This window comes from Nicotiana sylvestris, chromosome 12, assembly GCF_000393655.2.
Source record: "Nicotiana sylvestris chromosome 12, ASM39365v2, whole genome shotgun sequence".
Classification (NCBI taxonomy): Eukaryota; Viridiplantae; Streptophyta; class Magnoliopsida; order Solanales; family Solanaceae; genus Nicotiana; species Nicotiana sylvestris.
Genome location: NC_091068.1, coordinates 150,221,217 through 150,232,786, shown reverse-complemented (window position 1 = coordinate 150,232,786; position 11,570 = coordinate 150,221,217). Strand labels below are relative to the sequence as shown.

At 37.7% G+C, this 11,570-nt stretch overlaps 1 protein-coding gene across 2 annotated transcripts; it reads left to right on the top strand.

Annotated features, from left to right (window-relative positions):
* Positions 1-1,163: 1,163 nt before the first annotated feature.
* On the top strand, positions 1,164-8,722 carry LOC104238365 (solute carrier family 40 member 2-like). 2 transcript variants are annotated; one of them, XR_713859.2, is made up of 9 exons: positions 1,164-1,486; positions 2,357-2,507; positions 2,628-2,824; positions 2,918-3,397; positions 3,691-3,862; positions 4,004-4,141; positions 4,247-4,357; positions 4,614-4,995; positions 8,467-8,722. XR_713859.2 is itself a non-coding variant. In XM_009792702.2 (9 exons), the coding sequence occupies exons 1-8, from the start codon at positions 1,365-1,367 to the stop codon at positions 4,758-4,760; spliced, it is 1,518 nt and encodes a 505-aa protein (XP_009791004.1). In that variant the 5' UTR covers positions 1,164-1,364; the 3' UTR covers positions 4,761-4,780; positions 8,467-8,722. The 2 variants fall into 2 exon arrangements, 1 of the variants encoding a protein (XP_009791004.1); XM_009792702.2 differs by having other exon boundaries at positions 4,614-4,780.
* Positions 8,723-11,570: the final 2,848 nt, after the last annotated feature.

Here is an 11,570-nt window from a genome sequence, read left to right as displayed (position 1 = left end):
ACGAGGGGACTATCTATAAACGGTTAAAACCGGGCCTACCCGATTATGCTATTCGATCGAAACAAGGGAACTGCATCAAGGGGTAGCCTCGTAATGAATCAGACCAGAACACGAAGACGAGGCATTGAGTCCAAGGATCGAGGTGCCTATCGAGATCGAGGCCAACTGCGACCAAGACCGAATATGACAAACTTCGAGCAAAGCGCAATAACGGAAAGGCGAGATATCCGTGACTGGCCGGAGATCATAGCGTAAATCTCGGAACAGATCAAATCAAGGGTGGTTATCTAGTTAATTATAGAATTTACTTCCATAGTTAGAATTGTACCTTAAATAGGATTCCTCTACTATATAAAGGGGGTCCTAATCATCTTGCAGACACCTAACATTCACACAGATCAAAGCAATACAAGATTCTCTCTTTAATTTACATTCTGTTGTTTATCAACTCGTTGCATTTTAATTGTTCTTGCATAACTAGCTCGAGGGTATCCAAGTTCTAGGGCTTTGTCCAAATACTGGTTTGCTTTATATTATTGTCAATTTGCGTCATTTATCTTTACGTTTATCAATCGATATTAGGTGAAATCACATATCCTTAAGACCACATTATAATTTAATTGTTATCCAACTCTCCTTTCAGTTTTTTTTTCTTTCCTAATTCAGTAATCTTCATCATTTTTTTATTTAAAATTTGAACTAGAGTCCAAGGACAGACATGCATAGGGACAAAATCCATCTCATGTTTTCTCTGATCAGTCAGTGTATGTTTTTCAAATAGCTCCAAATTAAAGACAAAAGGTTTTAAAAAATGTCAGTATGTGTTTTTCTAATCCTTCTCTGTTGAAAGCCTCATGAAACAGAGATTTGTTTCTGTAAGAAGACAAATGCCAAATCTGATTGCTAAAATGGACAATGATTTTCTTTTTCTTTTTCACTTTTGGCCGATAAACTTACGATTCCCCATACATTTCATTTATTTAAAAAAAAATTCAACGTATAAGTTTTTTTTGGGGTAAGTTAAACTTAAGTCAAATAAAATTACACTAAGAAATGACACATGTCAATGCAGTGCACGTGCCGAATGGCATTTTCCTCAACTGCTTCTATACACTAGTAATAAGTCGTAAGTCAGAACTCAACTGCATTGCCTGGTTACGGGTTTTGCACCTCTGAAACATTAGTTACTACAGTATTTAATTATAATTCATGAAATGGTGAAGGGTCAGAAATCGTTTTATATCTCAATTCAGAGTTCATCAAATCTTAATTAATCATAACCCTCAACTTTTTTTGTTATATTGGTGAAATCCAAAATTATTTGGTTCTAAAACTACAAAGAATTCAGCTTCAGACCAAAAAAAATGAGCATGAACATGTTGAATGAGCCATTGATTTTCCAAGAAAATCAGACCCCTTCTCCATTTCCAACAGCTCTTCTCAATTATCTATATGTTGGCCATTTCCTATCTAGATGGAGTGCCAGGTTACAATTATTCACTCTATTTTCTGGCTTTTCTTGTTTAATTTTGAGATTTGGATTTGAGAATTGTTCTTTGGTCAAATTATTCATTGTTGTGCAATTTGGTTCTGATGTTCTTTGCTTCCTTTCTTTGTTTTTTTTTTTTTTTTGGTAGCGTTGTTCTCGTATTTTCGTATTGTTAGATTTCTATTAATATCTAGCGATGTTGTGTTTCGATTTTACTATTATATTGCTGTTATTACTGCTTTTTTGACATTTTCACTATTGCATATCTTTTCTCCATACTCTCCCCAGACCCTACTTGTTGGATTACAATTGTTTTTTTTTATATTTAAATTTTCAGTTTATTAGGAATTATGAAGTTCTAAATTCTATACAAAAGGTTGAATTTTGTCACTAGAATTGAACTGATTTCCTACCCCAGACATCCAACAAATTGGACTCTCTCTACAGGAATTTCACAATGTGGTCTTACAATTGAGAAATGAGGTGCACTTCTCCTTATGCTTGATTAAATTGCACCTAAACCTGCAGCACTGTCACCCTTTCATGTAAAGAAATCAATGGAACTAATATTTTATTTGTGGTTGAATCATAATTCTTTTCTGAACGAACACGATGGAAATTAACTTCTAGCTAGGCAGTGCCGTGCGTGTAAGACATTTTAGCAGTTACAAAATTAATGTGCAATTTAGTCTGGCATCAATGACTTTCTAGGTATTCTGATTCGGGAGCTACGGTGTAGCACTGTAAAATCGATAATAATATAGCATAAGATTCATGTCATGAAAGGCATAATGATTGTACAAATGCATTGTAGTTAGATTCAATTATCAGAACATAGTATTTTCTGATTATATTTTCTAATTACAGGATGTGGGAATTCTCTGTTGGTTTATACATGATCAACGTCTGGCCAGATTCTTTACTCCTAACGGCTGCTTATGGTGTGGTGGAGTCTGCTTCTACGGCATTGTTTGGTCCCCTCGTTGGACAGTGGGTGGATAGGTTGACATATGTTAAGGTTTGTTCTCATTCTTTCTTAACACAGCCCCTGAACATGATTGATTAATATCCATTCTAAAATTGACATATGTTAATATTTACCTCTGATTAGCTATAGAATCCTCACACTCTTTTGCAGGTTCTCCAACTTTGGTTGTTAAGCCAAAATCTCTCGTTTATTGTTGCTGGAGGTGCCGTAATTGCTCTTTTAATCCGTACAGACTTGATATCTGCCAATTTTATGGCATTTATATCACTTGTCAGTTTAATTAATATCTCTGGAGCTGTTGCTGTGCTCTCGACTCTCGCCGGAACCATCTTGATCGAAAGAGAATGGTGAGCTATCTGAATGTTTTGACCGACCTCCTTTTCTTAAAATTTTCATTTTTAACTTATTTGGAGGCACTTACAATTGTATTTTATTGGCAGGGTAGTCGTAATATCAGAAGGCCACCCTCCTGGGGAACTAACAAAGATGAATTCAGTCATAAGACGAATAGATTTGATTTGCAAGCTATTTGCCCCGGTCATTTCTGGCTTCATTATCAGTTTTGTTTCACTAACTGCATCAGCCATGACTCTAGCACTTTGGAATGTTATATCGGTGTGCTTAGAATACTGGCTTCTTACATCTGTATACAATGGTATTCCAGCTCTAACTGAGAGCAACCTGAGGAGGGCATCAAGATCTACGCCAACATATTTGGATTTAAGCCCCTCTATTTCTCCTGAACAGAAAAACTTGCTACATTCAGATGGAATTGGCTTGGAACAATCTGAAAATTGCTGGAGGAAAATAGTCGGCTGGATCTCAAGATTGCCTTGTGTTAGTGCATGGAAAGTGTACATGCAGCAAGATGTAGTCCTCCCAGGGCTGGCCCTTGCTTTACTCTTTTTCACCGTACTCAGGTAAAACTTAGTGACGCTACAGATGTAGTTATGTTTATTGTTGAAACGCTTTTTTCCTTCTTCTTTTTTCATGCAATTGAATTTAAAATCATTTCCAATAGATCATCCTTGAAATTAGAAACTGCATCAGCGTGCTGGTTGGATGATGCGCTCAGTAGTCTCAGTGCTTTTGCCTTTTTTTACCTGAGAAAGGTTTTAAAGATACTTAGCAGGACTTTAACTTTCTTGTAAAATGTCTTAAAGCTATTACACTCAGGGTATATTTATATGTTTTTGTCTAATTTGTGCCACAGCTTCGGAACGTTAATGACTGCTATGCTGGAATGGGAGGGAATTCCTGCATATGTCATTGGAATTGCACGTGGAGCAAGCGCAACAATAGGGATAGCTGCAACATTTCTCTACCCCATCTTAGAATCACATATTTCAACACTTCGAACCGGTCTTTGGTCAATATGGTCCCAGGTATCAACTGCAGTAGTAAATAATTTAGAAGCCAAAAGCTGTATGAATATATGATATGATAAAAATTTCCCAGCAGAAATACTGAGTAATCGTTGAATCTTGTTGATTTTTTAAGTTGGTTATAGTCTGTTGCGTGTGCAGTGGACTTGCCTGTTGGTATGTGCAGCTTCGATATGGGTCCATAAGAAATTTCTATCAGCATTTATGCTTATGGCTGGTGTGGCTGCATCGCGCTTGGGTTTGTGGATGTTTGACTTATCGGTCATTCAGCAAATGCAGGTGTGGATAGTTAAAATTTTCAACCATAGTTGAATATTCGTCATCTTGGTCGTTTTTCTTGATTGCAAATTACATAATCTTATATTCGTTACTGGACTTGGACAGGATCATGTCCGTGAAAGTGATCGCTGTGTGGTAGGCGGAGTTCAAAACTCACTACAGTCTGTTCTGGAATTGATGACTTATCTCTCTGGCATAATTATATCCAATCCCCAGGTATTGATCATTGCATTGTACTGAAGCCTTAGTATTATCATACTAATGTATGTTATTTCATTAACAGTATAACCCTGACCACTCTGCATAAGTATCACGTATAGTTGATTCATAACAGCTGTTGATTCCACCTTTTTATTCGACCAATAGAAAAAACACGTCTTAGTACATTTTTTTTCGGGTGTTAAATATTCATTCCTGATTGCATACTTTAATTGTGTTTTAACTTGTTTCTTCTGCTGCAATTTTTTCCTAGGATTTTTGGAAGTTGATCATGTTATCTTTCCTTTTGGTGACGCTGGCTGCAATGCTATACAGTATACATGTATATCGCGTTAGGAAGCACCTCTTTCACTTTGAGAAGTTCTATTTTCTCGTCCGTTGTTTAGTAAGATCATCTTAGACTCTGCCCTGATAAATATGGTAAACATGTTACATACTTTCTTTATTCTTTCTATTTAGCCATAGCATTTTTAGGTGGCTTGTGGTCAAACAATAATGTCAAGAGATGTGCTCCTCCTCTGTTCAAGTATTTTTTGCATGTAATTTTCTTGCATCTTCTGAATTACTTTTTGGTAGAAAGCTGCATGACACACTTGTATTCAGCGAGGTTGACTCGAAGGCCAACGCGGGCTCAGGTTCGAATCTGACTAATCTATTTTTTCTTACATTTTTATTTCTTCTTTATTTGCGTGAGAAGAAATAAAAGTAAGTAATGAGAGCATATACAGATATTCAAAGTCATCACTCAAATTACAAGTTGTGTACACTACCTAGTGAATATATTAAATCCTAAAGTGCCATTGGAGTCGTGTTGCAGGAACATACGAATGATTATTTGGAGGGCCGTAATAGAGATGGCAAACGGTGAGGGGCGGGTTCTACCTTAACCCGCAAAATTTCAACCCGCCCCGCCCCGCATTGCATTTTCACCCGCATCCACCCACCCCGCATCCACACCCTCATTACCCGTCCCGCCCCGCAAAATTTTCCTCTTCTTTTTTTTTCCAATATATCTTTTTTTTTTTTTTTGGTAATTAGACAATCTTTATTACCAAGTAAATATGTACAAGTATAACAGTATAACTAAGTTTGGACATGCAGCCCCAAACTCAGTACAATCCTTCTTCTCTAACAACTCCTAAGGATAGAAATTTAACTTTTGAAGTTCTTTCCTTAAGCTACTCTGTCCATGTCCTATACAATGTATCTCCTGTATTATGAAGTTGTTTCTCTTTTCGTGCTGAAAAATTCTACTATTTCTTTCCATCCATATCTGGTAAATAGCATTTGTAATACATATCCTGTAAACATGGTTTTCGACCCTTTGACTTTCATATGTTCTGATGTCCATTTGAGCTCCTCATTCCCGCCAATTACCCTTCGTACCAGTCCTATCCATGCTAACAGTTTCCCCAATACTTCTGCTGAGAATATACACATTGTAGACATGTGATTTTTGACCCTCCCCAAGATTTTATATATTTTAGCATTTAAATATTTAGTTTAGGTCTAATATAGTTATTTCAACTAATTTTGACTCTTTTATATTATTTTTATCACAAAATTGAAAAATACAAAAATAATTCCATATTTCTCTACTTAATTCACTTATTAGATATTTTTAGAAGGATATATTACTTTGGACCTATTTTTATTTTATTTTAATAAAATCTTTGAAAATACCAAAAATAGCTTCAACTTTAATTTTTAGTTCTATTTTAAATACAATAGTTTATTATAATAATCTCAATTTTAATCTTAGTTTTACTTGCATCTTCTTATAAATATTTTTAGAAGTAGACTAAGTTTTTAGCCTTTTCTTAGCCCAATTTTATAGAATTTTAGTCCAAGTTGAATTCTTGCAAGGAGATGGCCCAATTTTAGCAAGCCCAAATCTTCCCAACCCATGACCTACGCCCAAAAACCCGTCCAAACCCATCAGATTTTCTTTCTTTTTAAACTAGAAACAAAACCCTTCTTCTCAATGGAGACAAAAAACATACAAGAACTAACCCTTGAGCACCCTACAATAGGCTTTTGGACTAAAACTAAAAAGTTTGGAATCAAGACAAGTTCGTTACTCCTTGTTCTTGCTTTTGGGTTGAATCGTCAATAGTTTGCTTAGGTCCGCTAACACTCGGATAGGCAAATCTTATGTTTTATTTATTTTATTTTTATTTTTATTTTTGAGGCAAGAGGTCGTTTCTTTTAGTTTATTATCCGAGGAATGGCCCGCGAAATTTGTATATATTTTTATCCTTTATATGCCCCGAAGTATTTGTATTTGGAGGCCGAAAGTAGAACTCGAAGTATTTTTATTTTTGCTTTCATTTTCTTTTGTTAGGTGGAGACGACTTCGAGCCTCCTTGATTGTTTATTTTGTTTTTCTGTGATTTTACCTCAACTTGAATATTTTAAAAGCCGACTAGATCAAGTATGTAACCGTACTAGTTACGGGATTTGGGGAGTGCCTAACACCTTCTCCCCGAGTCAAATGAACCCCCTTACCCGAATCTCTGGTGCAGACTTAGTTTGGAGTCCAAAGTGTTTTTAAAAGGAAAAATCATTTTTAAAAAACGGTGACCTGGCACATTGAGATTAAATGTCAGGTGGCGACTCTGAGTTATTTCCTTTTGAACATCAATTTTTGTCACTTTCTAATTGAAAACCCTTCTTTTAAAATTTACAAAAATCCTTTTATTAATTTAAGAGGGTTAGTTTGAAGTAGGTTTAAGAAAAGGGGTGTGACATCTCTGGCGACTCTGCTGGGGACTTGCACGTTCGAGCTGGTACTTGATCTGGTTGGCTTTTAGGATATTCGATTGAGGTGTTTGTTTTCTTCATTTGTTTTGTTTATTTGCTTTGTTTGTCTTATTTTCTTGTTTTGTTGGTTGTTTATTTATCGCTTTTCTTAATGTGTTATTGCATTATAAACTGACATCATTTGCATAATCACGGGTCTTCTTTCTGCAACAAGTCTCGGAGTACGCGTCGCGTGCACGAACTCTTTTTTGAGTCACCCTTAATTTAGGAGGGGGGTCGTCGGACGTATGGAGTGGGTGGAAAGTTTGAGCAACCACCATCGACGATACGCTCCCCCGAATTGCCTTGTTAATGAACCCAAAATTTAGGTCAACCTTTAGGTCATTTTTATTTGCATCATGTCATTTAGACCTAGCAGGGCTCGGTCCTAGGTACCGTGTCCCTTTGTAGGAAGCCTATCCAAATTTTGTTAAAAATAGGCTCGTGGCCCAAAAAGACATTCAATGTGATACATGTTGCATCTTTGAGGGTAAAAAGGTCATTTGGTGTACCAATAATTGGGAAAGTAGGGTGAAAATGAAACAAGAAGGGCCTAGTTATATTTTTCTTTCAAAAAAAATTGAAAAAGAAAAATCCAAAAAGATTTTACACTTTCCCATCATTTTCCAAAAATCGAAAAAAAGAGAAAAAAAATCCAAAAAAAAGATCCATCATTTTTCAAAAAGACAAAAAATATTTTTTTTTTTCAAGTTAGTGTCATTTTTAAAGCTTTCTCCCATATCCAATCTTTCTGAACTACGCAAACTTGATTCTCGTCTTTCGAGACGTGATACGTAGACAACCCACATAGGGTCCGGTCTTCCTAGTGAGTCTTAGGTTCTTGTCTTTGCGGGGTCTTAGCCATATCTTGCATGCTTAGCCACTTTTGGCCACATCGGCTATTCTTGCAAAATTGGGTCATTTTCGCAAAAGTAGTTCAATAACCCATGTCTTAGGATCTTGAGTCCACAACTAGGTGTCATATTACTTTAAGGTCCGTCCTTTTTGAGTTTGCATCTTTGGCCACTTCTGGCCATATCGGCCGTTTTTTGCAAAATGGATCATTTCTGCAAATTGATTTTGGGCCATGGTTATTGGGAGTTGAATCCATATAAGACTTAGTGAGGTACTTCCATATCTAAGTAGTCACCCTTGCTGAGTTTGCACTTCTAGTCATTCTTGGCCGCATAGGTTAATTTTTAAAAATAGCTCAATCGTGTCTTGCATGTGCCCAATAGGAAGTATTGTGGTGTCGCAAAGTGTCTTGAGTCATTGATCTATTTGGTATTATTTTTCTCATTCAGGTGTGGATTCATTTGCCAAGACTCGAGCATGACAGATACCCCAGGACCACTACATTCAGGAGCCGCTTAAGGAGCCTTTTTATATTATGAGTCTGTTTTTATGTTTGTCTTTCCCTTTGTAGTCATGTCTAGTAGTTTTAAGTCTTTTAGGTGGTGTAAGATTTTGTCAAGTCTTTTATCATCGCACTTTCCATTTTGTATTTGAAAAACCAAAAAAAAAATTATAAATGAAAAATTCAAAAAGATTTTTAGTTTATTTGTTCATTACTTTTTTCCAGAACTACGCTTGATCTGATTCATGAGGGACATGATACGTAGGCAACCTACATAGGGTTCAATCGAATCATCATTAAGATAAAGAAGAAAAAAAAAAGATGAAGTGTGGGACGCGAGAAATGAAAGGAAAGAAAAGAGCGATAATCAGAAAGAAAAAAGAGTGAAAGAAATGAAAAAACAAGCGGTCCTAGAAAGGAAAATGAAGAAGGAAATGGGCTAGGAAGAGTGAAATTGGGATGACGCCATATGACCTTTGTACCCTCGAAGCCATTCTAGAACCATTAATTGTTGCTAGGGGCATTGCACGCAATATGATATTTCTATCTGATAAATGCTCTAACGCTAACATGTTGGCTTTGTTTTGCTCTCCTTTATTACTTTCATCGTTATCATAACAGAGGGTGGTTAATTTGTAGCACTTTGGCGAGTTATCTGTACAACACAAGGTCAAAGAACAAGGTAGACATAGATGTCAAAGATTTGGACATATGAGTTGTTGACCCGTCGAGAGAGTTTGTAGAGTCGGAGTCTGAATTGAAAGAGGAGGTCCGAAGGTTGAAGCGTCAGATGACAGAAATGTATTCGGCCTGGATTAAGGGACACCCTCCACCCTCATTCCCTACCAACTATGCAGAAAACCCTGCTTCCATTCCACCATTGTCCCAAGCCCATATGCCAAATACTGTTGATCTTTCCCCACAACACTTACCGGGATTTACCCCTTACCACAACTACCCCGGCACTTCGGCCCAAATCTTCCATCCTCCACCAGCCAAACCAACCTCATACCCTACTTCGATATCTGCTCTTATTTTTGTACCCCCTCCACAAGCTACCCTCCACCGATCCTCTAGTGAGCCCGCATTCCGAGCTCCAGATACCCAATACTATGCCCCAGAACACACTTTCAAAGTCCCAGATCCTTATTCCTACACTCCTCACTTTGAGCCTTATGTTGAAACTGAGAAACCACCCAAGAATGTGGAGCAAGAGGAGATATTTAAGAAGGTAAAGAGTTTAGAGCAATCATTGAGAAATATGCAAGGGTTACGAATCCAGGTGAGTGTGGATTATAAAGATTTCTGTTTGTTCCCTGATGTTCAACTACCTGTCGGGTTCAAGATGCCAAAGTTTGACTTGTATGACGGACATGGGGATCCTGTAGCTCATCTGAGAGGTTATTGCATAAAAATGAGAGGCGCCAGAGGAAAAGACGAATTATTGATGGCGTACTTCAGCCAGAGTTTGAGTGGGGCAGCTCTAGAATGGTACACCCGCCAGGATGCCAGCAGGTGGTATACATGGGACGATTTGGTTCAGGCTTTGCTCGGCCTTTTCAATACAACATAGACAATGTCCCGGATCACCTGTCCCTGACCAAGGTAGAAAAGAAGCCCAGTAATAGCTTTAGAGAATATGGGTTCCGATGGAGGGAGCAAGCTGCACGGGTCAATCCTCCGATGGAATGAGATGAGATGGTTGAATAATTTCTTCAAGCCTTGGAGCCTACTTACTTCGGCCATTTGATCTTAGTCATTGGTAAGCCTTTCAATGATGTGGTAAAGATGGGAGAAATGGCGGAAGAGGGACTCAAGTCGAGCAAGATCATGAGCTACTCTGCTATAGAAGCAACCACACAGGCAATCCAAAGTGTTACAAGAAGCTTGCCGGGTCAGAAGAAAAATGATGATGTTGTTATGGTTGTCTCAGGATCACGACATGGCCCAATGGGTCCGCCTCACCAATATACTCATCCTCGACCCCAACCTCGACCTCAACCCCAAACCTATCCCCGAGCTCCACATAATCCACCTCAGTATTCTCCTCCGAAAAACGTCCGGTCCTCTGTCCAGCCACGGGGTCAATCCTTACGGTAAGCACCAGCACCGCATAATACTCTTTAGCCTTCACAATATTTTTGATCACCAAATAACCCTAGTAAATAGGGGCATAGAGGGGAACAAAGTCAAAGAAATAGTTTCACGCCAATCGGAGAACCCTACACAAGCTTGTTTGAAAAACTAAAATAGTCTGGCCTGACTGAGCCGCTCCTCGGCTATACTCCGGACCCATATGCAAAATGTTTTGATCCTACTATATAGTGCATGTACCATTCTAATGTCCAAGGACATAGTATTGAAGATTGTCGTGCTTTGAAAAGGGAGATAGAAAGAATGATTCAAGAAAGGATAATTATGGTCCAGGACAGTGACACCCAGAACATTGCATAGAATCCTTTAACTGCACATGATGATGCACACTTTGTGGGAAAGATGCACGGTGATATGGAGTTTGAGAATCCTCTTGGGAACTTGCTAACTGAAGTTAATGATATTGAAACTGGTGAAGGTCCCAGTAATTTTGATGTGCAGTCCAGTGGCTAAGATGTCGAGATTGGTAATTGGAAAGACACTCCTTTCTTGGCTAGCCAGGGATGAGTTTTGGTGGTTTATTTTGTTGTCATTTCTGTTGTTCGGGTTATTTCAGGGTTGTTATCCAGATATTGTCTTGTGGCTCAAACCCTTCTTTTTCTTATTTTTCCTAGTTTGTTTAATGGTAGTAACCCATCTAGTGTTATCTAGGATTGTTCCAGGATTGTAATCCATGTCTATTTTTCTTGTTTTGTTCAAGCCCGTTTCACCATCTATCTAATGCAATCTCTTATTTTTTGTTAGTTCTAGTCAATTCTTGTTTAGGTCACTTTTTCTTTTATAGTTATTTTCATGCTGACTCTAGTGACATAACATGCATGCATAATTCTTAGCCTGGTCTTGAAAGTTAGTCTAATCATGAAGCAATGACACAGTTTTGAACATGATAAAAAGAGG

What these genes read in the sequence shown, in the direction of transcription:
- LOC104238365 (XM_009792702.2), top strand. Translation starts at nt 1,365, where the DNA reads ATGAGCATGAACATGTTGAATGAGCCATTGATTTTCCAAGAAAATCAG. An exon ending in CGGTCATTCAGCAAATGCAG is followed by an intron (nt 4,142 to 4,246) that starts GTGTGGATAGTT and finishes GGACTTGGACAG; the next exon opens with GATCATGTCCGTGAAAGTGA. An exon ending in TAATTATATCCAATCCCCAG is followed by an intron (nt 4,358 to 4,613) that starts GTATTGATCATT and finishes ATTTTTTCCTAG; the next exon opens with GATTTTTGGAAGTTGATCAT.